At 43.4% G+C, this 26,111-nt stretch overlaps 1 protein-coding gene across 3 annotated transcripts in view; it reads left to right on the forward strand.

The window, feature by feature from the left end:
* NBAS (NBAS subunit of NRZ tethering complex) overlaps positions 1 to 20,373 on the forward strand; it is a 176,744-nt gene extending 156,371 nt beyond the window's left edge. For all 3 annotated transcript variants that reach the window (XM_044417846.1, XM_044417835.1, XM_044417856.1), the window contains 3 exons: positions 6,464 to 6,608; positions 9,579 to 9,707; positions 19,522 to 20,373. In XM_044417846.1, coding sequence (XP_044273781.1) covers positions 6,464 to 6,608; positions 9,579 to 9,707; positions 19,522 to 19,797 — 550 coding nt within the window. In that variant the 3' untranslated portion in view covers positions 19,798 to 20,373. The remainder of the gene's footprint in view (positions 1 to 6,463; positions 6,609 to 9,578; positions 9,708 to 19,521) is intronic.
* Positions 20,374 to 26,111: the final 5,738 nt, after the last annotated feature.

The following is a 26,111-nucleotide window of genomic DNA, read 5'->3' on the forward strand; positions in this document are numbered from 1 at the left end:
CACAATTCAAAGGTGTCATAGTCCAATAGTAGAGCACCACAAAGGCATATGGGATATACAGAAGTTGCTGACAAAGAAGGAGGGGTACAAACAACCCTGAGGTTTTGTTTTTTAAAAAGGGGTTTTTTAATCATTTGTTAGACATTGAGCAGAAAACCATGAGAGTTGCTTATGGATTAGTGCAATGTGTGAACCAAGCTAAGATCCTTTTAATGAGAAACTTTTTTCAATTATGGGTTCTTTCCTTGCTTTCATACTCAGGAGACCATGGAGTAGTTCCCCTATTACTTTCTTTTTTTTTTCTTTAGAATTATTGTAAGTATTTTCATTCCCCCTTTCTATAACAATAATCAAGCAAAACACATATGTAGACTGAAACAATGTTATTGGGTTGAATGTACACCAAAATGTTCATACACCCAGAGAAAAATGTTTCAAAATGGATCAACCAGCAGCAATGAGAATCTTGTCTAAAAGGCTATGGCTAAAATGACCCCTTCCCAAAATAAAAGTCCCAGTATGTTTAGGCTCTTCACCAGAAGTTGTTCTTCTCACTGGAAATTCTGCTTCATAAACTTCGGCAGTGTAGTTACATATATTGGCCATACCAAGCATCATAACTTGAAAACAATAAAATTGGTTTTTCATGTTGCAGAAGCTGTCATATCCAAATGCCATGACTTCCGAGCTCATGCGTAACACTGTGACTGCAGGCCATTCTGGAAAGTCCTATATTTCAGTCGCTTAAATGACTCCTCAAAAAGTAATTCTTGTAGCAGTAAAATATATATTTCTTTGTTTAAAAGAGAACACAATGTCACTATACAAGCAACACCTCAGCTAAGTCATCTGGAAAACTGTGGTGTTATGTAGAAACTAGAAAATCCTTCTTCTGCAATGTTGAGTCCATATGTAATCTGCTTCTTGATGTCACTCAAGCCCATAAAAAGACTAGGAATTCTCTACCTTCCCAGTCATTCATTCCTTTATGTGCGCTACCCAAACAATTCTGTACTGTTTGCTTTTCAGCAATAGGTGAAAAGCAATTTGCTTTTCAATAGGATCCCAGGTGATCCTATTTCAGCTGCATGAACCTCATCATAAGCAAGGTACAGTATATGCATCTTGCCCCTGTAAAGAAAGCAACTGTTTGCATTTAGGTTGCTTTTCATAAAGCAGTTTATCAGCCTTTATAAGTGTTTCAGCTATTTATGCAGCATATAGAGAGTTTGCCTTTCTGGGAATCTTCCTGTTGAACTTCTTGGCAAGAAGGATAGAGCAAATTAGTTGCTAGAGTTTTCTTCTTATACAGTTTGGATGAAATATCCAAAGATTTCACTTGTCTTTCTGAGTTTATGCTGTCAGCAGTTGTCTCTATGTCCTTTAAAAGAAGTACTGTCACTTGATATATAAACCTTAAGGGACTCATGATTAGTTTGAGGCAATCAAGTTATCATGTGAGTCCGCATAATTTTTGACATATGAATATACTGTTTCTGAAGAGGTAAAAACATATTTTATTAGCTTTTAGGGAATGCAAAGCACATGTCACAGCAGAGAAACCTTCCTTGATGCAGGAGAGAAAGGGTGGGGAGCACCTATTCTAAGGCCACAGCCTTTTAAGCTCTTTTATTAAACAAAAGCGAAATGATTTTTTCCCAAAATAATCTGCCTGAGTAATTAGATCACCTTTTGTTGATTAAAAGGGTTTTAGTTTATTAACTAGTTAATTGACTATCTTTCACAACCTCATTAAAAACGAACAAAGTTTAATTATAATTGCATTATAAAGGCCTAGACATCCCACGAGTTTTCTCTCTTTTCTTACGTTCAATTAACTTTTGCCCAAAAAAACAAGTTACAATGTTAACTTCATTTTACATTTCAAATATTTTTGATCACCTTATGTCTGAGATTCAGAAATTCTCTCCCCTAAATAAAGGCTAGGAGAGAGAAAGAAGGAAAGATTGAGATGCCTAAGGAAAAATCTCATTATGTAGATTAGTTGTATTTGTCCATTAGCTTGGAGGGGAGTGTTTGGGCAGGAACATTAACTATAGCATGTTTGAAATTTCTATGTGGTGTTGAACTCCATTTTATTCTAACTTTTAATGAGGTCGGGCATTTTTGCTTTGTTGCATGTCAGGTAAATGAGGGCACTTGTACCAAAACAAAACTCTACAAACACAGCCTCTTAAGAATGCTGTTGCCATATCCAAAAATGATCTCAGTCTTTGTGAGTATGAAATGATACACATCTTCCATAAATATCTACGTCTCTTAAAACAATCCATTCTTATTGCCAACTTTTAACAATTCACATCAGGAATTTAGCATGCTTGATGAAGAATAGATCAGTGATGTCATTGTCAGCTTTTATCTCTGGTCTCAATCTACATTCCATCATTTTCCAAAGTGTGCCTGACAATGGCTTTCTCAGTATATCTGGAGTACATGTAGTCATTTTTGGCTATCAGCCCAGCCAATCTGCCAGTCACCCTCAGTTACAGTATATTTTTAATTAACTCATCCCTTTCCTAGTCACACATTATCTTCACTCTAACAATCACACCCTCCAGGCTTTTCTCACATTTATTTTGGGAAAGCCATGGATCACATGGATATTCAAAAGCAATTCATTTGTATTTAGGTGTTAAAACATTTAAAAATGTTTGTTTCAATTCTGAATTAGCCTTGAGACTTGTGGGTAGTGGAAGGTGTATGCAGGGTCTCGTATTTGTGTTCAGCTATTCAAGGGAAGTTCCTTTCTTCCTAAACAGCAGAACACAAATAAAAGGAGCAGAAGTGTCCACCTGCCTTCCACTGCTCCACATTGGTGAGGCAACTGTTTTGTTTTCCACAGTTGGTGTAAAGATATGGCCCATACACAATTATGATGGAGAATTTGAAACACAGGTGGAAGATTTGAGATACCTATTCATGATGCATCACTAAAGATAAAAGGGCTGCCTTCACTGAATCATAGTTCAGAGTGTGTAAACCTGATCTTCTCTGACATAATAGTGCATGATAGTATGTATTAGTAACCTATAAGAAGGCAGACCAAAAGCTGATACTAATTGTACCTGCACCAGTATTGGAATCTAGTTTTCGAAAAATCTCCATCTATAACCCCCAGCAGGTCTGGTGCTAAGTACTGAAAAGACCCAGGACAAAAGTAATGCACAAATTTGTATATATGCAAATATGCTAATTTGCGTGTGTGTCTTCAATGGACCCTATCTCCTAAGAACACCCCTATTTATGAAAAGGGATGCCTGGACAGGAGAGAGGGCACCATGTCTGAACAGGAGGCTGATGGAGTGTACTCTGAGGGGCTGCCCAAAGATGGTACCATCGTCCTGTTCCACTTACAGAAAACATCTGCACAGGCAGCTGAGTGTGCACCACTGGTAGCGGTGGATTGTTCTGTATCGCACCTGAGGCAACAGGCTTGTTTAGAGGGTCCAGGACAGGTTGTGTGGCATATGCAGGTTTTTTTCTCCCAACAGAGGAAATAGCCAAATAGTTTAGGAGGAACAGTGGGAAGGCAGCTACTGGTACCCCCACCATCTGTTGCCTGAAGTGCTTGTCTCACACTGCTTAGTGGCAGAGCTGTCCCTAGGAACTTGGCACAAAGTTGAATCCACGGAAGAGTAATGGAGTGGAAAAATGCACTCATGAGGTCCGGCTAGTGGGAAGCGCCTGGCATGCCACGCCAGTCGTGTCTGAGCCTAGCTCTTGATCGGTCATGATCCAACAACTCAAAGAAGGCCAGGGAGAACGTTTACTGTCAGCAGCAGCACTGAGAGGAGCAGTTAGTAATGGTGACTGATTAAAGCAATTTAATTAAGTTGTTAAGGAGAAATAAAGATAATGGCTTCATCAGTTTTCACTCAAATGGAGTGAAATGAAGTGGATGCAGTCACATCTGCTTTTTGTATGGAGCATAGCAAGTGGTGTTGGGAGGGGCAGGCTTCACCAGAAGGGCTTCAGGAGGCTGGAGGCTCCACATACATTTCCATGTCCTCTACTGGTACGTAAACATAGATAGTCGTACAGATGAAAATGTAGTTATTCCACTAAAAGTGCAGCTGAAGTACTTTAGGCTCACTTTCATTATTTGTGAAACAAACATTGTGGTCTCCTAAAATGAACCGAGCAAATGAAATGGCTTATCACACAGGGCTGCACTAAGCAAAGGTTCAGTAGGAAACCAGCTTTGGTTTGGTTGTGCAGGGTTTAGGTCAGTTCTCAACTAGAAGTCTTTCAGCATGTTCTGCAGGCAGCTGAATAAGTGGGTTCACATGATTATGGAGGGGAAGTAAGTGGCGGTGGCTTATTTCCCCTCCCTGCACATACCATTTCCAAGCCACCTAATTGGCTTCATTACCCTTGTTGAGCACAGATTGTCATGAAATCTTAACTTTGCAGACATGCACCTGCCAGATTCTTTTCTTGAGAGCCCCACACAGCTGGACCAAAAGTCTGAAGAAAAGACCAGGTCTGCACAACAATGTTCAGTCGCTCAATTGGAGGTCAGTCACCCAGAGAAGTACACCGAGAAAAGCCAGCACTGCGCAATGAATAGTGCTTTTAGTTTGCACAGGCAGTTCCCTTTGGTTTTGCCAGATGGACTTTTTTCACCAGAGAAAAGCTATTCTCCCTAACATCAGTGAATCTCTAAAGCCAGTCCTGTATTTGTTGCAAAATATGGCCAACACACAGGTGCAAGTTTTCAAAGGGTATGTAGGATCTTTTTTATGTTCCTTGCGGTTGAGCTGACTTCATTCTAACATCTTGCCCAATGTATCTTTTGCTCCGAGAAAGGCTGCATGGGCAAAGGTGCATAGCACTTAGGAGCAACGGAATCTTAACAATAGTAACCTAGGCTTTACTGTAAGCTTCCTTTACTGTAATTGAATTAAATGGAGCTGTCCTTCTGTAGTAGGCAAAGACTGGGAATTCTGGGTAAATGCAAATGCCTTAATCACACTAGTCAAGAAACTCATGATGATACCTTGGCCCATCTAAAGCCTTGACAGGAAATATGGTCCAATACTGAGTTGTCCTTCTCTCAAGGTGAGGGCACAGCAGGTTAAAGCACCACATGGGGGCTCCTCATGGTGCCCTTTTTCTACATACTTTGTTCTACAAGGAACATGGGAAAAGTTGTGATCCAAGTCTGTATGGGGATTACACTCAAGGAGGCATAATTTTGTATAACTTGGTCAATCATGTACCAGGAATTCAAAGGCTAGTTCCATTTTATCCCCCTGAATCAAGTTACTGAGTTACTGGGTCTTTTGTTTACATCCTTTCTCACTCTGTCCAAATAATCACCATCTGTGCTTCCTCTTGAAATGCATGATGGCCCTTGAGACCAGTCACTCAACACTCTTTTGGGCAGCAGTACCCTGCATGGGGAGCCCATCTGCCTTGTAGCTGCAAGATCCACCCAGATTTTTCTTAGCTGACAGTCCATTTCTTGAGACCTTGTCTCATTCTCCCGCTCCCCTTCCCTGGCCCCATGCACTTGTTTCCAGGACCATAGTTCTCCTACTTGTATCATCCCACTGCTTTGTGCAGCCAGAGAGAGCATCAACCCTTCAGGTCCCCCCCCCCATCGCACATGTTTTTCTTGTTCCCTGCCATGTCTGCTGCCATCTCTTGAGACGTTTCCTTCCTTATACCATGGGGCTCTGACCTTGGCCAATCCAGAGATGACTATATTTGCCCCAGGCATACCTTTTGTCTCCCTCTCTGGACATATCATCCTTTTCCACTGGAAATGGAAGGACCCCGTTTTCTATTTAACTGTCCAAGTTCTGCCTTTGGACTCCCTTTGGACTCTTTCCTTAGAAAAGCATCTCTCCATCTGTTATTCCTCATAGCTTTTAGGAATAGCTTCTAGAATAGTCTCTCAGTGAAGAGATTAGGGGTTGGTATATGCTATTTTCTTTCCGTAAATGCTTTTGGCAAAACAAAACGTCAGTGTTTCAACGATCAGCATTCTCGCATTGACTCAGCTACTTTGTCAGAGCAGTTTAAAAATCTGCACTCTATCCCTGCCCCACCCCCATTTTCAGGTCCATCTGGTATATCAGTACACATGTAAATTGCCTCATTCCCCCTTGGATTCATGGGAATTCATGTGCATGAGACTTTGCTCCTCCCTTTCTCTACCATTGTCCTTTCAAGATAGTTTCTGTTGAGGAAGGACAGGAATTTAGAGTTAACTCCGTAAGTTATTTTGCTTCCACAGTCCTGTTCCTTATGGCTGGAAGACAGTGATCGTTCCCATTTTGTAAAGAAATGGGTTCTTTTTAGCTCTCAAGTACGTGTTGTCAAAAGGTGAACTTTCATGTGCAAGCTGGCAGATACATCCTCACAGTCGCTGCTTGTTGTTCAATTGATCTGTCTGCTTTTGATCCTCACAAGAATCCTTTTGCCTGCATTGTAGAGCATGCCCAAGTAGTAATCCTTGGGTGAAATTGGGAACAGTGATGCTTATGAAATGCCCGCAGGAGAATAAGGAGCACATCGGGAGTGAGATTCTGAAAACCTGCCGTTCCATATATGAGACACAGCACACGCTGTCAGCAGAGGTAAGTTCACCTGACTAGAATCCTTGCGAGAGGAGAACCTGTTTACCTGGACAGTGAACTCAGCAGTGGCTTTCTTGCCCTCGTTTAGCACCAGAAGCTTTTAGTAAGGGAGCTCTGAAATGTTTCTGTTTTAATTGAGGGCTCAGCACTTCTCCCTCTCTTTGTTGGCCACTGCTGCTGGGTGACTGCCATTCATTTGCACTGAGACTTGCTCTTATACCAGCTTCACTGAGAACTTAAGCCTTGGTACAGCTGTGATCTCGGGCAGCTTGTCATGCATGGCAGTTGAGGGCTCCCAGATGCGCACCCAAATTCATGCACCTGGTTCCACGGGGCTCCTCTGGGCAGCCTTCCATCCTCCAGGATGTGCAGCAGTCCTTTTCTAGCCTTGCTCCCTGAATCCTTTTAACTGAGGGTGCCAAGGGCAAAAACTAGGACCTTCTGTATGCAAAGCATGGGTTCTTCCACTGAGCTACATCCCTCTCTGTTCATGTGGGCACAGTTGCACCTTCTTCCTTTGTATGGGTAAAAAGGGGTATGTTCAGGTTGTCAGCCAGCCAGCCACGTCCAGCTCCAGGGTACTGGAAGCTCCTTGGGCCCAAACATGCCCTTGCCCTGCTCATGTCCCCCCCCCCCCACTAGCAGTACTCAGTATTCCGTATCTCCTGGTGACCTCTGAGCACCTTGGCTCCTCACTGAGCATTTTGGGAGGACAGATGGCCACTCCCCTTTGGCGTTCTGTGTATTTTAGGTTTTTAAGTTGTCTTTTTAAGGCGGCATTCCACAAATCTGGGAATGATTCCCCCTTCTTCTTGTTTCCCATTTTTCTTTCATTTCTGTTGGTATGGAGGCATGAAGATCAAAGCTAAAAGAGTGATTTTTTTTCTGATCTCCCCCCACTGTGATGCTCGAAGCTTCAAACCTTTACCAGTTGTAGCTGAAGAATGTAAAACTAAGTTGTAATATATACTGCTTTGGCTCTTCTTACACTATGAGTGCTTTATTGCTGCTTTGTCAATACAAGATCCAAGTCTTTCACTGACCAGCTGTACTCCCAAGTGCAAGCTAATATTGAAAATAAGCAAACAGCAGGATTAAATGTACTATATGATCTGGTAAAATTAAAAGTATCGAGCTTTGTCAGAGCTCTTAACTTCTCATTTTCAGATTTATTTCTGGCAAACCACCACAACAACAAAAGCCTTATAGAATAAAGAAACATTGAGCATTGTATATTTTTACACCTTTTCTGTGTGTCTGGAAAGCATAATTTATTGCCCTGTGCACCGTGTTTGCAAAAATAAATGCTGATGGCTGTTCGAATGCACAGCCTGGGTGAAGCAGCGGTTTTATAGTGCCAGTAACATTTTATATCTGCAAACCCATCAAAACCTTAAGTGAAGAAGCAGCATCATAAGAGGCTTGACAGAACTATAAAACTTGTTCCCAAAGAAACTCAGACAACATCCTTGTACCTGAGAGTGGGGGAACAGAAATGAATATACAACCAGTGTGCTCTAGTGACAATCTCTGGGGATTATACCTAGACCAGATTCAAAGATGTGTCTAAGACAGTATACATCATGCTGATGCAGGCATAGTGTGGTCAACGAACTGAGAGCCAGCTTTCAGAAAGTCCTTTGGAGCATACTCCCCTCCTGCTTAATCAGAGTTTGATGTTGATCCAGAAGCCAGCAAATGTGAATGCCTATTTAATATACTGCATTGTATTTTATCCCCAACTCACAAGGAATGGAATTCTGCATACTCTCCTGTCCCCTGCAAGATACTACTTAATTGTTAACTGGATTTCTTAAAAGGCGCAGGTGGGGTTGCCCAGCTTGGGTTCACAATGACATTCATGAGTTGTCTACCGGTACATTGGCCTGGAGCTGAACCTGTTACAGAGGAGGGGTTTAGAGGGGTAAAAAGGGTAGTTGTATTACAACTGGGAAAGCAGACCAGAGAGACAAACTAAAGGAGTAGTCCAGGTTGGCATGGATCACATGGCTTCTAGGCACTTCATGCCACACAACCATGCCCCAGTATCTGATGCAGCCATTAGGTTGAACAAGCACATGTGCACAGACATACGGCATTATCTATTAGCATTAATGTTCCTCCCATGTTTATGAAAGTGCCTGCCACTGTTGCTTGGCTACTTGTGCGTCTCAAAGAGGACTTCGTGTCTTTAATCTTGCTAAACATTTAGAGCCCAGTTTGCTCCTTTTCATTGACATCAGGAGTTTAAAGGTAGATTTTTTAAAGCCCCTTACACTAGATCATGTTTGCCAGAATCCAAAATTATGGCTTGATGTGTTCTCCAGATCCTGCTTCCATTCAGCTGTTTGGCTGTGGGATGTTTTCTTTTCCAGCAGGAAGAGGAGGTGACAGTGCAGCGAGAGGGAAGGGGAACAAGCAGGGGAATTGAGCGTCTTGCAGCTGTGTACAGTCTTTTCCCATCTCGGGCTGCCAGCTGCAGGGTGTTTCATTCACCCCCAGCAGGGAAGGAGGTGGTGGTCACGATTACGGTGGCAGCAGAAGTATAACCAGAGGGTGGCTGTGGCATATACTAGCTCTAAGGTCACCAACATGCGACATTTAGATATACCTTCCTTTAAAGAATCGTTCGCGGCATTGTAAGCCTCTTTGCAATGTTCTCCCTTGACACACGGAGGGAAGCAACCTCCTCACCAAGGCATGAGTGTCTTGACTCTTCTAGATAAAGATTCCGTAAGAGGAATTCCTAGTTGCAGTGTAACGAGCATCTCTTTTACTCATTTTTTCCTCTTTATATTTTGCAAACAGGCTGAATTTTCCCTAGAAGGTGGTTGCTCGCTTTGGATGTCTGTCTGTCTTTAAAAGGGTTGGCTTTCATTTATTTACTCTCAATGCATGACCTTCCTGCACTTGAGTGTGGTTGGCTGATGCGTTAGCCTGACTATACAAGCTTTCTCTTTTGGTTTTCAGTGCATCAAAGAACTCTGTATGCTGCTACTTAACCAGTCCCTTCTGCTGCCATCCTTGAAGCTGCTTCTGGAAAGCAGAGATCAAGATCTTCATGCTGTGGCGTTGGAGCAGATAGCAGCAATTGCCCAGGTATGCACAGTTGAATTAACCATCCTTCTTCATTTCAGGCAATAAATTAGCTCTTTTATCTTCATGTAGGAAGGCAGGCCTCTTGAGTATGTTGTCATTATTATGGCTTTCCAAAGCTTTTGTGTGTCTAATCTGCAGAGCCATGGGGCTTGGCAGATCTTCTTATGTCCTCAAGGTGATTAAAATGAACAATCTGCCGTATCATTACCTTCGTCATCCTCATCCTCATCTTCATCATGAGTCCAGCTAGTTATTTAGCAAAACAACAAGGTAGCTTTTCTATATAATTCATCCTTTAGTTGTTGTCTTGGCTTATGCACCAAACCTGAGAAATCTGTACTGTTATTCTGTTTGCAGATCTTTCCTTATGTATTTGGCAGAAGTATTCCACTAATGTGAAGCTTAGTAATACTGTCCCAAATGAAAAGTTTGACATTACAATATGTGGTGATCATTTTTAATAGAAGCAAATAAGTACAATTGCTTTGTTATTACTTTTTTTATCAGATCTTCCTTAGAGATGTCCTGAATATTGCAATGTTTGTGTTTTTAGATGGGAAATAGGCATCTGGAAAACCAAAAACCCTCCGCCATTTCTAACCCCTGCATCTCCTTCACTGTCCCTCCTGTTTCCTTAATCTTTTAGGTGATCCTTCCCAGTCAAAGATTATACAGATAACAAGTTGACATCCTGTAACAGTTACGAACCATCCAGAAAGCTGCATCTATTGGGCAGTATATAAATATAATGAATAATAATAATAATCAGCTCAGTGTGTAACTCACCCTAAGTTCCTGTAACTGAAATAATCACATATTTCCCCCCTTTCTTCTACTTTCTTTCCCATTTTTTGAGTTTACTCTCCTTCCTTGAGGCAGAAACCTGTCGTCTTATGCTCTGCAAACTACCATACATGCCAGTCCTATATGAAACTACTAAAATTATTATTACTGTTATCTTCGATATGACAGCATATTGAAAGTAAGGCAGCCAAGGTGAAGATCGGACTGATGCCTTCTCCCTACCACACTTTCAAGTTGAGAGACCTTTGGCTTGGATAGGTCACATAACCATGGCACTTGTACAGAAAAGTAGCCAAAGACATATCCAGATCTTCTTGAATGAGCCAGAGTTCACCATTTGTGTTCCGTGCACCATAGTATATAAGGATATGGGACAAGGATGAACAGCCAGAAGTTTCGTACTTCCACCCAGCCAGTAAGGCCCACGGTCAAGCGTAATGAAAGCTGGATCTGAAGGGCACTGGGTTGCCAACTTCTGCTGTAGAGCTTCCAGGTATTCTAGGGAGCCGGTTGTCTCCAGGCTTCTGACACTAGAAGCCTTACAAAGCGTAGGCACGTTGCTGCTGCCCACTGTGGCATCACCCAGGTGATTTGTGAAGGTATCCCCCATGCAGCCGCTGGGCTGGATTATCACCCACTTGTCAAGCCTTGGAGAATCCTCCTCTGTGTGGCGCCGGGCTTTGGATACAGGCTGCAAGGTTCTAATTCTCCTGCCGTTCATCAACCCCTTACATTATATGCCCCAAAGAATGCGATTGGCTGGTTCTCTCCCTCTATCCAGACTATGGGAAGGAGAAGAATGCAGCAAGCCTTGCTTTGCATTTTACTCAAGAAGGAGGCAAGCCTTTCCAAACACGGCAACAAAGGAAGGGAGCCCAGCTAAAAAGGCGAGTCGAATACTCCCAGCCTCCTTCAGAGCCAGAAAGAAGAAACCGCCATATCCTGCGTTAATTGCTGGTATAACTTACAGTTATGCTACCAGTTGTTTGAGTAATATGTCCTTGCTGGGTGTTTGTGAGGGGGAGCAGATTGAGTTGGCTTGCTTGTGTGTTCAGAGGCACTGCTGCTTTGTTTTCCCGTCCCTATTTACATTAAGCAGGAGAATCATTACGCGCATCTGGAAAGCAAAATCAGAGCCTATTGATTTCTCTGATACAGAGCTAGTGCAGCTCACAACAAGGGCTGTATGTGAGGAAATGCAGCACTCGCTTGCTGATCCAATGTATTATTTAGCCATTTGTCGTATGATGCTGACAGCTTTATGGATGTTTACATTGAAAAGGATGATGTTGGGAAGTGCTGATACTAGAGATTCAGAGCTTTCTGTCGGCAATAGTGGGGCTGGCTTCTGTTTCAAGCCTCTCTGAAACTACGGAACCCAGGCAGTACTGCATAAACTTATGCAAAGTGCCAATTCTGCCTTTCCCCTCATCAGAAATATCTAAGCCATTTTTAACAATGAATATTTGCTGTGAATAATTGAAAGAGCATTAGCGTTGCTTGTTTAAGTGGATTGTCTGTGGCAGCAGGACAAAAGGTTTGCTTTTAAGGGTGTCTTCTCTCAAGGAAAAGACCCACCAGGTTGTTGCTACTATTTTAAGCTTGGCTACATCAGGAGCCCATGATTAAGATATACAGTACTTCCTAGGATAATGCTTGGGATAATTCCACATCAAGCACAAGAGACTTGTCTGGTCTGCATGGACCCAGGCCAAAGTTCCTTCTGTTAAAGGCTGTTTTGTGAGAACAAGTTTATCCTGCCTTTAAAAGAAAAAAAACGTAAGATATCAAGGAATGCTAAAATTCTAATCTAAAATATCAAACTAAAACAGGGACAGTTACTCATACAGTAGTAAATAATTTTACAGCATCAACTTAATATTTCAGTGACAGCCTGTGAAACCTGCCATTTGTCTCATTACTGCCACTCTCTGCCTATCCAGGGCCTTTTATGTCCCACCCAAAGCAAGATACAGCATTAATGCTTTCAGAATTGGTGTTGGCCATTGCTTCCTTGCTCCAAATGTAATCTGATGCATGTAGCACCTTGCAGTGATAGATTCATTCAATCTCCCCCTTGAAACTGTTTTAGCCACAACATCTGGCCTAATATTTCTATTTTTGGCTGGGGGCATAGAGTGTCCCACCTCTGCTTTTTGTATCATCTAGCCTGATGAATATAATAGACTTATATTCTTATTAATTGAATATAGTAGAACTCAAATAGACTTTGAGTTCTTTGCAAAAGGGAAAAGGTCACATATAAATGTAATGATAGCAATATATGAAAATTTTAATATTATTTTATATTTATATACCACCCTATAGCCAAAGCTCTCTGGGCAGTTTACAACAATCTAGAAAAACAATAAAATGCAATAAAATACCATAAAATTTTAAAAAGTAAAAACATACAGCAATGACTCTGTAAAAAACATCTATTTCCCTCAAGCCCCTAGGTAGCCAAGTTAATCTTCAAAGGACTCAGCATTAAGGGCCATCTTACCCTGGTACCAAAAAGATGACAAGTTTGGCTCTAGACAGGATGCCGTGGGGAGGGGGCCACCGCAAGAAAGCCTTCTCCCATGTTACCACTGTCTGCGCTTCCCTTAGAGTGGGCACACAAAGGAAGGCCCCAGAAATTGCTCATAGTTTCCAAGTGGATTGTGGTTGGGAAAAGTGTTCCAACAGGTATCATGTTGGAATTGCCAGGGACATTTTAGCCCTCCTCTCCTGGCAATGTGGTAATGCCAGCCCACCAATCCAAGGGGCCTCACTTTCCCTAGATGCTAGCACGTCACACCAATAATGTCCAAGCTTTAATGCCTCTAGCCAGATGTCCTTGTGCCATCTTCAGCAATAAGTCTGGACGTGCAGAACACTCCCTCATCCTTGACAGCTGAAGTTCCAGCTGAACCACTTAAACTTGGGTTAACCCTGTCAAGGCTTTCACTGCATTGTCATTATCATTGAAGGAACTGATGGTGTCGGTCCTTCGCGCATACTATTAGAGGACCGTAGACTGCTGATCTCTGTGGAAGATCAGCAGCAGAGGTGCCAATGCCTGGATTCAGTGGAGACAAAGCAGGGTCAGGGACATTGTAGTAATTAGTTGGATGGACCTTTTTATTCAACTTCATCTCGTATGGCCATCACCATCTTTCAGCCATTTGTAAAGTGCCACATCTGAACGAGGATCTGCCAGGAGTTTTCAAGCCAAAAATTAAAGATTGCTTGGATCTCAAGCTATCATAAAAATCACTGCTAGCAATAGACCACTTCGCACAGAATTTTGTATTCACTCCTCAAATATTGAAGGTATTGTTTGACACAGTTGGCTTGCTTTCCAATCAAATTTATAAATATAAAACACTAAGAAAGCATTTAGAAAATACGGCTCAGTCTAGCCACATGGATTTGTTATACTGATCTTATGTTAATAAGCTAAAATAACAATTACGCAGTTTCCAAACTTAATTCTTTTTCTCCTACATGAGCACAGCTTCCTGAGCAAACTTCTTTATCCCATTTCTTTTTTTGAGAAAGTGTGTTTGATTTATCAATAGCACCTTTGTTCTTACGCCTTGCCTTTTCATGTCAGGAACAGATTTATCTCTGTGTGAGTCATTCACATTAACCTGGTTAAATAAGTGAACTTCAATTATAGCGCAAAACATTTCCCTCTTGCTGTGCAGAAACATGCCTTGCGTGGTGCTGTAGTGGGCACTCCATATGCCCATTGCTGCTGGGGCTGGGTCAGGGCTATTTGCCATACGCTGCTCTTGCTGGGGGTGTGTGTGTGTGCACGTGTGTGCGCGTGTAATCTACATGCAGAATCTAATCTACTCTGTTTCCTTGGTGAGGGTGGGATTATCCATACTGTAGATACAGCAAATTGCTATACATCCCAAATGATTGTGCTTCCTGGTGCCTTATCAATGAAACTAATGCTGCCATCACTATTCTTATCTACCTGCCTCCCTTTTTCCTGCGGTGTCTGTGATATATGGTTAAATCCAGTATTGCATGAGCAGACTTTTGCTCATGCAGCAGGACCTCTCCTTGTTTCCCCTGCCCCCACCACGCAGAGCCCCAAACCTCGCTGCAAGGTTGTCCAATGCCACAGAACAGATCTGGTGTCATTCAGCAGGGTTTGCAAGGGAAAATCTGTTGCAGCAAAAGATTCTGTTCCACTGGGGCACAGCCAGTGCTGGAGACAACCCGTGGCTTCAAATGGAAAATCTGTGGAAATCTGGATGCATTTCTCAAGGGCAGTTTTAGACAACTAGGTAAAATCTGCATGTTGGATTCTGTCCTCCTGCTCCACTTGGTGCACCTGTCCCACCTCTGGACTTGCTGATCAAAAATGCACTGGCAATTCTGTACCTGGTCAAATGCGTAAGCAACTCAGTGGTATATGGATAGGTCAGAGGCCCAGTTAGCCTTCCCTGGGGCTTAGCACAGTGTGAATGAGCTGCAGCGTGGCTCCAGCCCAAGCACTTCCCCTCTCTTCTCGGTCTTGGAGAGGTGGCAGCAAGGAGACTAGAATTTCTACTTCCATTTGAGAATAACCTTGGTGTCTCTGCCGAATCCTAACTGTGAGTAATCTTAACTATGGCTAGTAAGAAGGCGAAGTTGGCTTGATCCCACTCACGGCAGTGCTTCAGCTTGAGGCAGCAGGACCGACAGCAATGGAAGTGAAAACTCCAGAACTCCTTTGGGTGGCAGTGCTGGGGGAGTAGCGGCACATGAGCCACATGCCTGCTGTGGTTCATTCTCCTACAACATTCTCCTACCTGGTTTAGGGCCACACTGACACAAGTCATGTGAGCTGGATTGCAGGCAGGAGCTCATTTCAGAGGATCCGTGCAAGGCATAGGTCCGCGCTCCCTGCATGTGCGGTGTAGGCAGATCCCAGCTGGATGCTCATCTGAATGCCATCTGTAGTTAATAGCCGTGTTGAGCAAATACAGCATGTGGGCTGCTTACATCCCCCCACCCCCGAGACGTTCCATCAAATCGTGTCAGGCAAGAGAGTTTGAAGGCAAATGCATTCCCTTAACAACTGAATAATGAGCTGAAAACCCCATTTAAATCAATCCTCTGCCTTCATTGTTTAACTAGCTTTTTAAAATATATTCAGCTGATTACAGTGATTACTGTTTGCTTTGGAGAAATGTATAAAATCAAACCTAAGATGAATGGCTGTTTTCTTGCCAGGAACCTTAAAAATTAAGTGTTACCTTTTTCCTTTCCTTTTTTCACACTAAAGATGTTTGTCAAAAACGGCGCAGTGGAGGCCTTGTGGGATTTAGAGTTCTATTGTCATTTGCATATTAATACTTTAATATCTTGAGTGATACATGAATATTTTAAGCCTTATTTTGTATTCCGTTCAGCATGCACATATGTGTGCGCGCATGTGCTCGCACACTGTATTCCTGTACTTCCTCATAAAGGATAATATTTGATCATTCCCCCTTCAGAGTAAGCTTGTTGAATAAGAACCAACCGCACGGTACACTCACCATGTGGGAGCAGCCTGGCTGTGAGCAGCTTCTCTGCAAGTAGGGGCACAAAGCTGGAGAGGGCTGCAAACTCACAAAAGGAAGGATAATCCACAAGCAGGGTTGTTACAACACAGTTCTCCCCTCAATGGTGTATGTTCCCTGCTCATCCTTCTCTCTGCTGCTCACAGAAAACTACTGCCTGAGCCCTGAGAAGAGTAGACGCCGGCCACAAAGTGGCCAGCCACTCCAAGGCCCTGCGTGTTTACCTGTGAGCCTTCCCAACTGCCTCTTTCACCAGGTGAGGCTTCTCAAATAACCGAACAGCCAAATCCTGCAGCACTCAGGTGGAGGGAAAAAAGCAAATCCAGGTTTTCAGAACAGCAGCACCAGTGCAGCTTGGCTCACCTTCCTCCTTGTGCATCTTAGCAGGAATATGGCCGTCTTTCCTTCAGTAACTTGGGATTTGTTCCCATTATGCCTTCAAATAAATATTTTATTGCATATATTTATATTATGGAGTTATGAACATAGAGATCTAGTTGCTGTGGGTTCTTAAAATGCAGAGAAGGCTGTCCTGCCCTCACCTAGCAAAAATAATTTTCAAATTTTCAATGGAATGAAAGGTAACCAAAGTGATAGTCTCAGTAGCTGATTGCAGTGAAAAAAATGAGGGGAAATGAATGAAAAGATTTATTTACTTCTTCATTTGAATGGAGCCAGTGACCTGAGGAGGTTGTGGACTCTCCCACACTAGAGGCATTCAAGATGAAACTGGACAGCCATCTGGGAGAGTTGGTTTAACTTGGAGTCCTGCACTGAGCAGGGATCAGCCCCTCTGCCCCCTTCCAAGTCTACTATTCTGTGATTCTGTGATTTGTACTATTTTGATAATATTAATTATATTTAAATCCCCAATCAGTTTTCGTATAAATATTGACATCAATGTTAAAATTATATTTAAAATACAATCCTTAAAACACTTCAATTACAATAATAACAACAACAGTAAAGATCAGTGGAGAAGCAACAAAATGGAGTAGCATGGTTAATTTAATTATAAGCCTGGGAAAGTCTGAGATGCTAAATTTTCTGCCTCCAGAACTGTTCAAGGGATTTTCCCCCATAAGTTGGGTACTGCTCTTGAGAATATTTATATAAATTTAATTAACAATGGGGGTGAGGTAATATCTACAGCACCCAAAAGTCAGCTGTCACGGGGCCAAGGTGCTCAATGCTCTACCAGTGACCACACAAGCACCACTTGAACCACTGTAGAAAAATGTCTCCACTCCCAACTCATGCAGGTAGTCTAGGACAATACTTTGGAGTCACTGGCATCCAAAGCTGATGAGAGATCCAGAAGCAGTAACAGATCATACTCTGATACCAACATTCAAAGCCCCAAATGGCTTGGAAACAGGTTACCTGAAGGATCTTCTCCTCCTGTATACATCTGCACAGACCCCAAGGTCATCTCCAAAGGTCTTCCAGGAGGAGGCTCTGCTGAAGCAAGTGAGCTAGCTGGCTGGTATTAAGCGGATGGCCTTCTGCATTGTGACAACCTGGTTGTGGAACAAGCTCTCCAAAGTGGCTCACCTGGTATCTGTATTTGGTCCTTTCAGGGTCAGGTGGAACCTTATTTTCCCAAGCACAATAATCTTTTAGATTCTGTTACTTTTAATGTTTTATTGTACTTTAAATCTTTGCACTGCTGCATTTTGGTTTGAAATTTTATTTTATACAGCAGTATTTTATGTATCTATTGCATGTTACTTCTCTTAACTTCGTCAGTTAAGAACCCTAATCATATTTAACAGGCTGTGTTTTTGTTTTCAATTGTTGGATACCCCTCAGAGAGCTTTGAACACTGGACACTATAGAATTTATATATATATTTTAAAAAATAATAACTACTGACTAGTTGATGAAGATCTGTCAGATGCTTTCCGCCCTTTGCAGTGGTCTGTCTTCTTGGTTTTCTTTTGAATTTATCCCACTGTTCCCAGTAATAACCTGGACAGTTCCTGTGGTTGTAGGGGACTGAATAGCCACAGGGCCGTCCAAAAGTGACTGGCCTCGTTGATTCCCAAGGACTCAGAGATGGAGGGGAGAGGTGGTCCAGATCTTGGATCTTTCTCCTCCTTCCTGTGTTGTTCGTGGAGATGCTGAGCAGCAGCTTCGGAAGGTGGTGTGGCACAGCGCGTCGGCACTCGGAGGCCTCTTGCAGGACGCTTGGGCCTGGGAAGGCTGTTGCCCCTACAGAGCAGGTCCTGCTTGGCCTCACCGCTCCCTTGACTTACAGGCTCTTTGTCCCTTTGTCAGGACTCATACTGCCCCCCTAAGCCTTCGGAGCCTGCTGTCCTTGCCAGGGGGATGTCAACCACCCAGCCCCCCACAGGGATCCATTCTTCTTTGTGTACCATTGTCATTGTCTGCAGAGGCCCATGATGGTAGGGTAGGCCGTAGTTCCAAAGCAAATAATTTCCACTTGGAGCCACCGTGTGCCACTGATGCCTTTTTGACAACTAGGGGACACTTCGGCTGCACTCATGAACGGTTCTTCCTGCTGCATCAGCCATCAGAATGTTACCACATGCCGATGTCCAACAATGCTAGCACTCTCTCTCATTCCAGCTTGCGCTCTCTCCCCTCCAAATACCGTACACATCCTAGGCGACCAGCCATTCATCTTGCTAAACGCAATTGTATCATTAGTGTTTAATCTGCTAGAGATGCACTTGTGGAAGAGTAAGTTTCTCTATAGCATTTTTGGTGTGGGTAGACTTTTATATGTACTTTTAGTGGCCTATATATTTAGTTTTTATCTGGAAGTTGAAAGCATGAAGGGTTTCATGCTATTAAACAGCATGGTATTCTACTGAAGTGCCTTGCTACATCAGTTATCAAATAAGATATATAGAATACACGTATTGGAGCATGTCTCCCTGGTTTTCTGTTTACCATACCATTAAGGACTGGATAAATTCCAGCAATAGGATAAGCTGGCCATGCTTGTACTGAAAGCAGCAGTGTAAAGTTGAAGCCAGATATATCCTGCTATTTTCCTCTTGTGAGGAACCCAGAGTGGATTACTCACTTCATTTTATCCTCACAACAACCCTGTGAGGTGAGGGCCCTGAGTCACCTAGTGAGCTTCCTGGCCAAGTGAGGACTGGAACCCAGATCTCCTGGGTCCCCCGTCCAACACTCTGGTTCTCAACAAACCAAATACAATTTGTTGTATCAGACACAAACATGGGGCAGACCTGAATGCAAGGTTTTACGTTCAGTCACTCATGTGCTTAACTGAAATGCTTTATACTTTTTAGAAGGGAGAGGCGTTAAAAGACTACAGCATCATAGCAGTTACAGCACTAACTACTTCATCTTATTCTAAACAAGGAGACATTGGGTTTCAAAATTAAAACTGTGCTGGGCAACTTTAGTAATATTTGCTCTGTGTGTGTGTGTGTGTGTGTGTGTGTTTTCCTTCCATGTAGGTTGATGCTTCCAACTGTGATTCTGAACTCCTTTCACTGCTGCTGGATGAGAAATTAGTGGTGAAGTGCGCATCAACTGTCTTCTATGCTCACCTGGTTGACCATCTGCTGGCCAAGCAAGAGGAGGGACGCTGGGATGTGGCAGAAATAACGAAACAACTGCAGGAAGCAGGCTTCATCGCAGAGGCGGGCTCTCTCCTGATGGCCCATAAAGGAACTCATCCCGCACTCCAAACTTTTGGTGCAGCCCTCAGTGCTGTGAAGCACTGGATTTAACCAGCAGGGCATGTCAGATGACATGTGGTGCCTGTTCCAGCTGCCCCAGTCTCAGGTGAAAATCCTGCCGAAGAGACGCTGTGTGAAGTCAGGGGCTTCAAGCTAACCCATGTCGCCTGGCATGGTTTAAAAGGCTAACAGTGTGCATGCTTAAGCATTCCCTTGCATTGTCTGTGTCCTGTCAGTAACCCTTGCCATATGGGTAGGAAGTAGAACACCCCAGAAGGATGAAATGCATTCAGTGTGACCCATGAAGGATATTCTGGTGAAAAAACCTCTTTCAGGTTGCCCCGTAATAGACATTAGGGATTGTACCACACGGCTTCATCTCCAGTGTAAAGGGATATATTTAATCAAAAGTGGAGATGAGTAGAACTAATAACCTAACTTAAGAAGGACATGTCTAAGGAGGGCATTTAGGATGCTATTCCATGCAAGCTTAGGCAGAAAGAGGCCTTTTTTCCTGTCTAAACTTGCTAGCACTGTGCCTTTAATGACATTTAAGAGTTCGTATGTCACCTAGTTTGGAAGTTAGATTCGTTTGCTTTCTTTAATTAAAGGCCTTCTTTTCAACCAGTTTGTTTCCTTTGTTGTATGGCTTCTTTTGTTGAAAATGCAGCGTCTTTTTGATGCATCGATTCTAGTGGTTGTTTCTGTACATTTTTGGAAGGGTTGGTTCAGGTGTGGCTCATTGATCAGATCCCTTTTAGTCACTGGCCATTTAATGGGACAGGTTCTGTTTTCTTTGGGGGGAAATATATTTATTTGCTGTGAGAGCAGTAATAGGCCTATTTTGCTTTATTATGTGGAAGGGAAACCTGAATCTCTATTTCTTGAAAATTATAGACCATGGCTTCATTCCCAGCCCCATACCCCAAAAGGATTTCAAAATGCTATATATATTGTATAAGTGACTTGGAGCAATATAATACAGTACCACATGAACAATACAAAATCAAAAAGTAAAGGTATTATTTCTATTCTCAACCCAGTTTTGAAGCTTGCCTTGACTTGGAGTAACTTCTGGTAACCAGCCATTTGTGAAAGTTGCTTCCATGATTCTTACAATAAATAAACCTTGCAGGACAATCAGCAGAGAAAGGATAGGATGGGAAAGGAAGGAGGTCACGGGGATGGTAAGAGCCGCGAGGAAAGTGGTGCAGCCTGCCACATCCTCCAACACTCGCTTTCATGCATTTTCATGCAGTGAAGTGCATGCGTGCAGCAGGTGATAGAACATTTTTTAATGTTTGAGGCTATTTCCCTTTCCTGTTCTCTCTGCTCCAGTCTCTTTGTGCACTATAGTTCAAAAATGGATTGGGAATTGAACTTGGTTGCCCCAGAATTAAAGGATTTAAACACCCAGATTCCTCCAAACCGCATTCTCTCAAATATACATCAGACATAATGTTAAGGAGTTCTTAACCCACAGTGTCAGCCCTTATGTGAGCAGCAAATACACCGTTGTGTCTCTATCCAGGGGGAGAACTTGTGGACAGAAAAGGCTAGCATGTGGTCTTTTGTGTGCTGTTCTCCCCACCGGCACACAACAAACTCCATAGATCAAAACCAGCACCTTGCTCTATGTCTTTGGAACAGACCACCGAAGCTTTGTAGCAAGGGATTTATACACTCCTTATAGCTGACCTGGTCAATAGACTGGCAACAACATTTTGGAGTGGCTGGCGCTTCCAAACACTTTTCAAAGATAGCCCCACATACAGCATATTACTGGCACCTGAGCAGAACAGAACCACCAGATGTCTCCCCAGGGCCAGATGTGGCACGTCCAGGAGTGGGCACTGTTCCCACAACCATGTGAACATGGTCCTGAAACTAGCAGCATGTCCCAGCTACAAACCTAAGTAGTGTAACCCCATCGATCACAAGCTAGATCCCTGTTCCCTGATCTGCCTTTCCCTTGACCAGGAGCTCCATCTGTCTTGTCAAAATTGTCTCAGGAATAGAAACTGGGACAAATCGCTGAGCTTGAGCCTAATTTTATATGCTTATAAAACTTTAATCACCTTTCTGCCTAGAAGATTCTCCAGATGGTCTACAGGCGACCAAATGCCCTTGTAAAGACATTGCAGGCATCACGGAGAACAACAGGTCGTCTGCATGGCTGCATTTGGTGCAGCCATCCTGGCTCATGATCCACATGGCGTAAGTAACATGGGACAGTAACAGCTGAGCCTTTTCAGTGACATGTTGATAGGGTCTGGAAGACACCGTAGCCTTGTAAAGAGAGGGCAAGAATGGCCTTTCGAAACAGCTTTGGGGATGAATGAGAACCAAAACTCATCCAATAGAAACCTAGAGCAGCTTCACAGATACTTGTCTGGCGATTTTGAGCTGAACAGGATATGCTGGATGCCTCCCTTGAGAAGCAAGTTCTTCTCTGAGGTGATATACATCAGCATCGCACATTCAGCTGAGCAAACTAAGCGGGGAATCAGTGCTCATTGAGCATGCTCATCCTTGGATGTGGCATGCACTGAAAGGGAAAGATGTGGAAAGAGGACTGACACAAAAGGAGTCCCGTTTTACCTTGGCCAGTGTTTGATGTGCATCTGTGGCAGAACTGGCCCCGGTCCAAACCGCTAACTACACTTACAGGAGGTATGTAAAGTCAACTTGTACCTCTGTAGATGTTTTGTCCTACAGTTCCCATCAACTTGACCATTGGCTATGCTGGCTAAACTTGACTTGCTGGTCAAAAGGCCAGGAGAGTCACAAATTGCCTACCTGTCATAGAATCAACTGTAAAAATGCATTAGCTTCAGATTTAAAAAAAAATCTGAACTGCCAGTTCATCAATGCTATGAAAACTTTCAGAAATGGGAGAACTTGGTGCTACAATTCAAATCCTGAGGTCACCACACCATATTCTGAATTCATAACTGCCTGATGTACAGCAATGTGTTGGTCACCTGGCTAGCTAGAAGCAGAACCGGCCAGATGGCATTCCGCATGGTCCCAGAGTTTTCCAATCTGTATGGATATCCCTTCTTGTTCTTCCCCAGCTACAGCACAATTCCATAGGCGGCTGAATACAGCCCACAGCTGTTTACAAAGCACAGTATGAAGACAATTGTTGAGTCTGTTCTTACCTCCCTCATGTGCATCTACATTATTTAGTGTAATCGGCGAAACAGATGTATACTCTTCAAAAATAAAGGAATGCTACAAAGAGATAAACATAAGTATGTTGACTAAATGAAAGACTGCAACCTGGGGAACGAAACCTGAGCATGCTTGTCATGAACACAGTTACACCCTCTGCACAGTGCTCGGCAATCAGAAAGAAAGGTAAAAATCTGGGAGAAAGCGGCATTAGGTATTGGGTTGGAGCTGTATAAGATTTTGAACAGCAGCTTCTGAAAAACCCCAGTGGTGTTCATTATTATTATTATTATTATTATTATTATTATTATTATTATTATAACATTTCTATGCCGCCCCTTGCCGAAACCTCGGGGCGGCTTACAACATGATAAAATACATTGAAATACAATAGTACATAATAAATTACCATTAAATATAACAATACAAAAAATACATTGATTTACAAATACAAAATTAAAATTATCAGTATAAAATAAAAATATAGGAGGAGAAAGAGAAGGAAGAAGAAGTTGCCCAGGCCAGATCATATGTTTTAACAATTGAAATGACGTTTAAATAAAAAGGTCTTTACCTGGCGCCGAAAAACCAGTAACGACGGTGCCAGGCGGACCTCTTTGGGGAGTGAATTCCATAGGTTGGGCGCCACCGCAGAGAAAGCCCTCCTCCGGGTACTTACTCTCCTAATTTCTTTCATGGAGGGTTCCCGGAGAAGGGACTCTCCCACAGATCTCAAAGGGCGGTCGGGCATATACGGACGTAAGCGCTCGTTCAGGTAGCCAGGACCCAAGCCGTTTAGGGCTTTGTAGGTCATCACCAACACCTTGAATTGGGCCCGGGCTTCAATGGGAAGCCAGTGAAGCTGATGGAGGACTGGAGTCATGTGAGCATAACGCCCCGTCCCCGTCAGCAACCTGGCAGCTCTATTTTGCACCAATTGAAGTGTTCGGACTGTCTTCAGGGGAAGCCCCGCGTAAAGCGCGTTACAGAAGTCTAGGCGGGAAGTCACCAGCGCGTGTGTCACCGTCGCCAGGCAGTCGTATTCCAGGTAGGGGCGCAGCTGATTAATCAGCCGAAGCTGAAGGAAGGCGTTCCTCGCTACCGCTGTCACCTGAGCTTCCAAAGAGAGCTCCGGGTTGAGGAGTACTCCTAAGCTGCGGACCTTATCCCTAAGCGGGAGTGTTGCACCATTCAGGACCAGGTCAAATCCACCCTCTCCGAAACCCGATCTGCCAACCAACAGGACCTCCGTCTTGTCTGGGTTGAGTTTCAGTTTATTGGCCCTCATCCATTCCCTTACCTCGGCCAAGCACCGGTTCAGCACAGCCACTGCCTCACCTGGATTAGTGGAGAACGAGAGGTAAAGCTGGGTATCATCAGCGTATTGATGATTCCGCAGCCCACACCTCCTGATGACCTCTCCCAGCGGTTTCATATAGATGTTAAATAGCAGAGGGGATAGAATGGAGCCCTGTGGTACCCCATGGTATAGCTGCCATGACGTAGAGACATGGTTCCCCAGCACTACCTTCTGGAATCGACCGTCGAGATAGGAGCGGAACCACTGCAAAGCAGTGCCTCCAACCCCCAATCCCACAAGTCTATCCAGAAGGATACCATGGTCGATGGTATCGAAAGCCACCGAGAGGTCCAGAAGAACCAACAGGGATGTACTCCCCCTGTCCTTCTCCCTGCACAGGTCGTCGTACAGGGCGACCAAGGCAGATTCAGTACTGTACCCGGGTCTGAAGCCGGACTGAAAAGGATCAAGATAATCAGTTTCCTCCAAGAGTGCTTGGAAGGTCTGCATTTGCGTGCCTATGAACACCGGGACATTGTGAGCAAGTTATTTTCAAGAGTGCTCAGTATGAATGAGCAAGGGGATCTTTGGAAGCAAAATGGATTGTGCAAAAGTGCAGCGTATCAAAACTATATCCTTTGTAATGTCTCAACTATGAGTGTTCTCTTCCACATTACAGTGAATGAAAAGAATAAAATACAGTATAATCCAACAACTGGTGATGGCTTATAGAAACATTTTTACACTGCATGTTGGTTATAAGAGTAGCCCTCAGGGTGGTGTCCAACGGTAAAATCTCAATACTTTTGCCATTTACGTCCTGTCATATATTTCTCATACGTCCCAGCCAAGTTATGGGAACTGTAGGCCACAATCCAACCTGGAGTGCATCTGGGCCAGGTCCCCTGGTTGTAATCATTTATTTGTAATGTTGCTTATAAAATCCCTAACTGGTATAGCATTGAGGAAATTGGAGATAACCCACTAGCAGGGGCAGGATCTTACCACAGTTTAAGAAAACGAAGAGAGAATTCTTCAGGGAAGTGAAAAGCTCTCACTTGGCCTGGAGAGCCTCCTATTATGGCGAAAGAGCCAGTGTGGCATCGTGCCCAGAGGGGTGGAGTGGGACCCGTGAGGCCTGGCTCCCAGTCCCCCCTCAGTCATGAAGTCTCCTGGATGGCTTTGGCCAGGCACGGACTCTCAGCCCCATCCACCTCACAGGGTGGTTGTCGTGAGGATAAAATGGAAGAGAGCTGTGTAAAGTGGCTCAGTTGGATTCTCTGCAGGAAAAAAATAGAATCTTGTGCATTGTAGGTGATGAGGCAGGAGATGGGAGTATAGGGAAAAAACCTTGCTCATCCTTCCTGTTTCTTTACTTCATTGAAGCCTTTAAGAAGATTCCCAATTTCCTCCATCATTGTTCAACGCAACCTTGTGTATGTTCATTGGAATGAGTCATATGAGTTAAATATGGATCCAAGATAAGTATTATCTGAGCAAATTTGAGGGGCAATGCCGGCATATTTTAGGTCTTGGACCTTTCTAGGAGTAGACCCGTGGGCTTGAATGATCTTGTGATAGATGGGTACAAGAACACAAAATGGATAATATAATCTCTAGAGAATGACCTGGTGAGACAAGAAAGATTTACTTTACTAACCTAATCAGAGCACATTTCGATACCAGCTCCCACAGCGTGTGCCTCTGAAATGTGTTGCAAATGTCAAGTGACATTTCGACTTGTACTCATTGTCACCCTCCATGTTTTAATAATATTGTTTGGTGCTCTTAAGTACTGATAATTACTGAGCTGATTTTCTCTACTTCCTATGAATATTAAGAACCTCTATAAACACAATCCTGATAGTTACCTATGCAGTCCATCTTC

The sequence above is a fragment of the Varanus komodoensis genome, unplaced genomic scaffold, assembly GCF_004798865.1.
Source record: "Varanus komodoensis strain SLA01 unplaced genomic scaffold, ASM479886v1 scaffold10, whole genome shotgun sequence".
Classification (NCBI taxonomy): domain Eukaryota; kingdom Metazoa; phylum Chordata; class Lepidosauria; order Squamata; family Varanidae; genus Varanus; species Varanus komodoensis.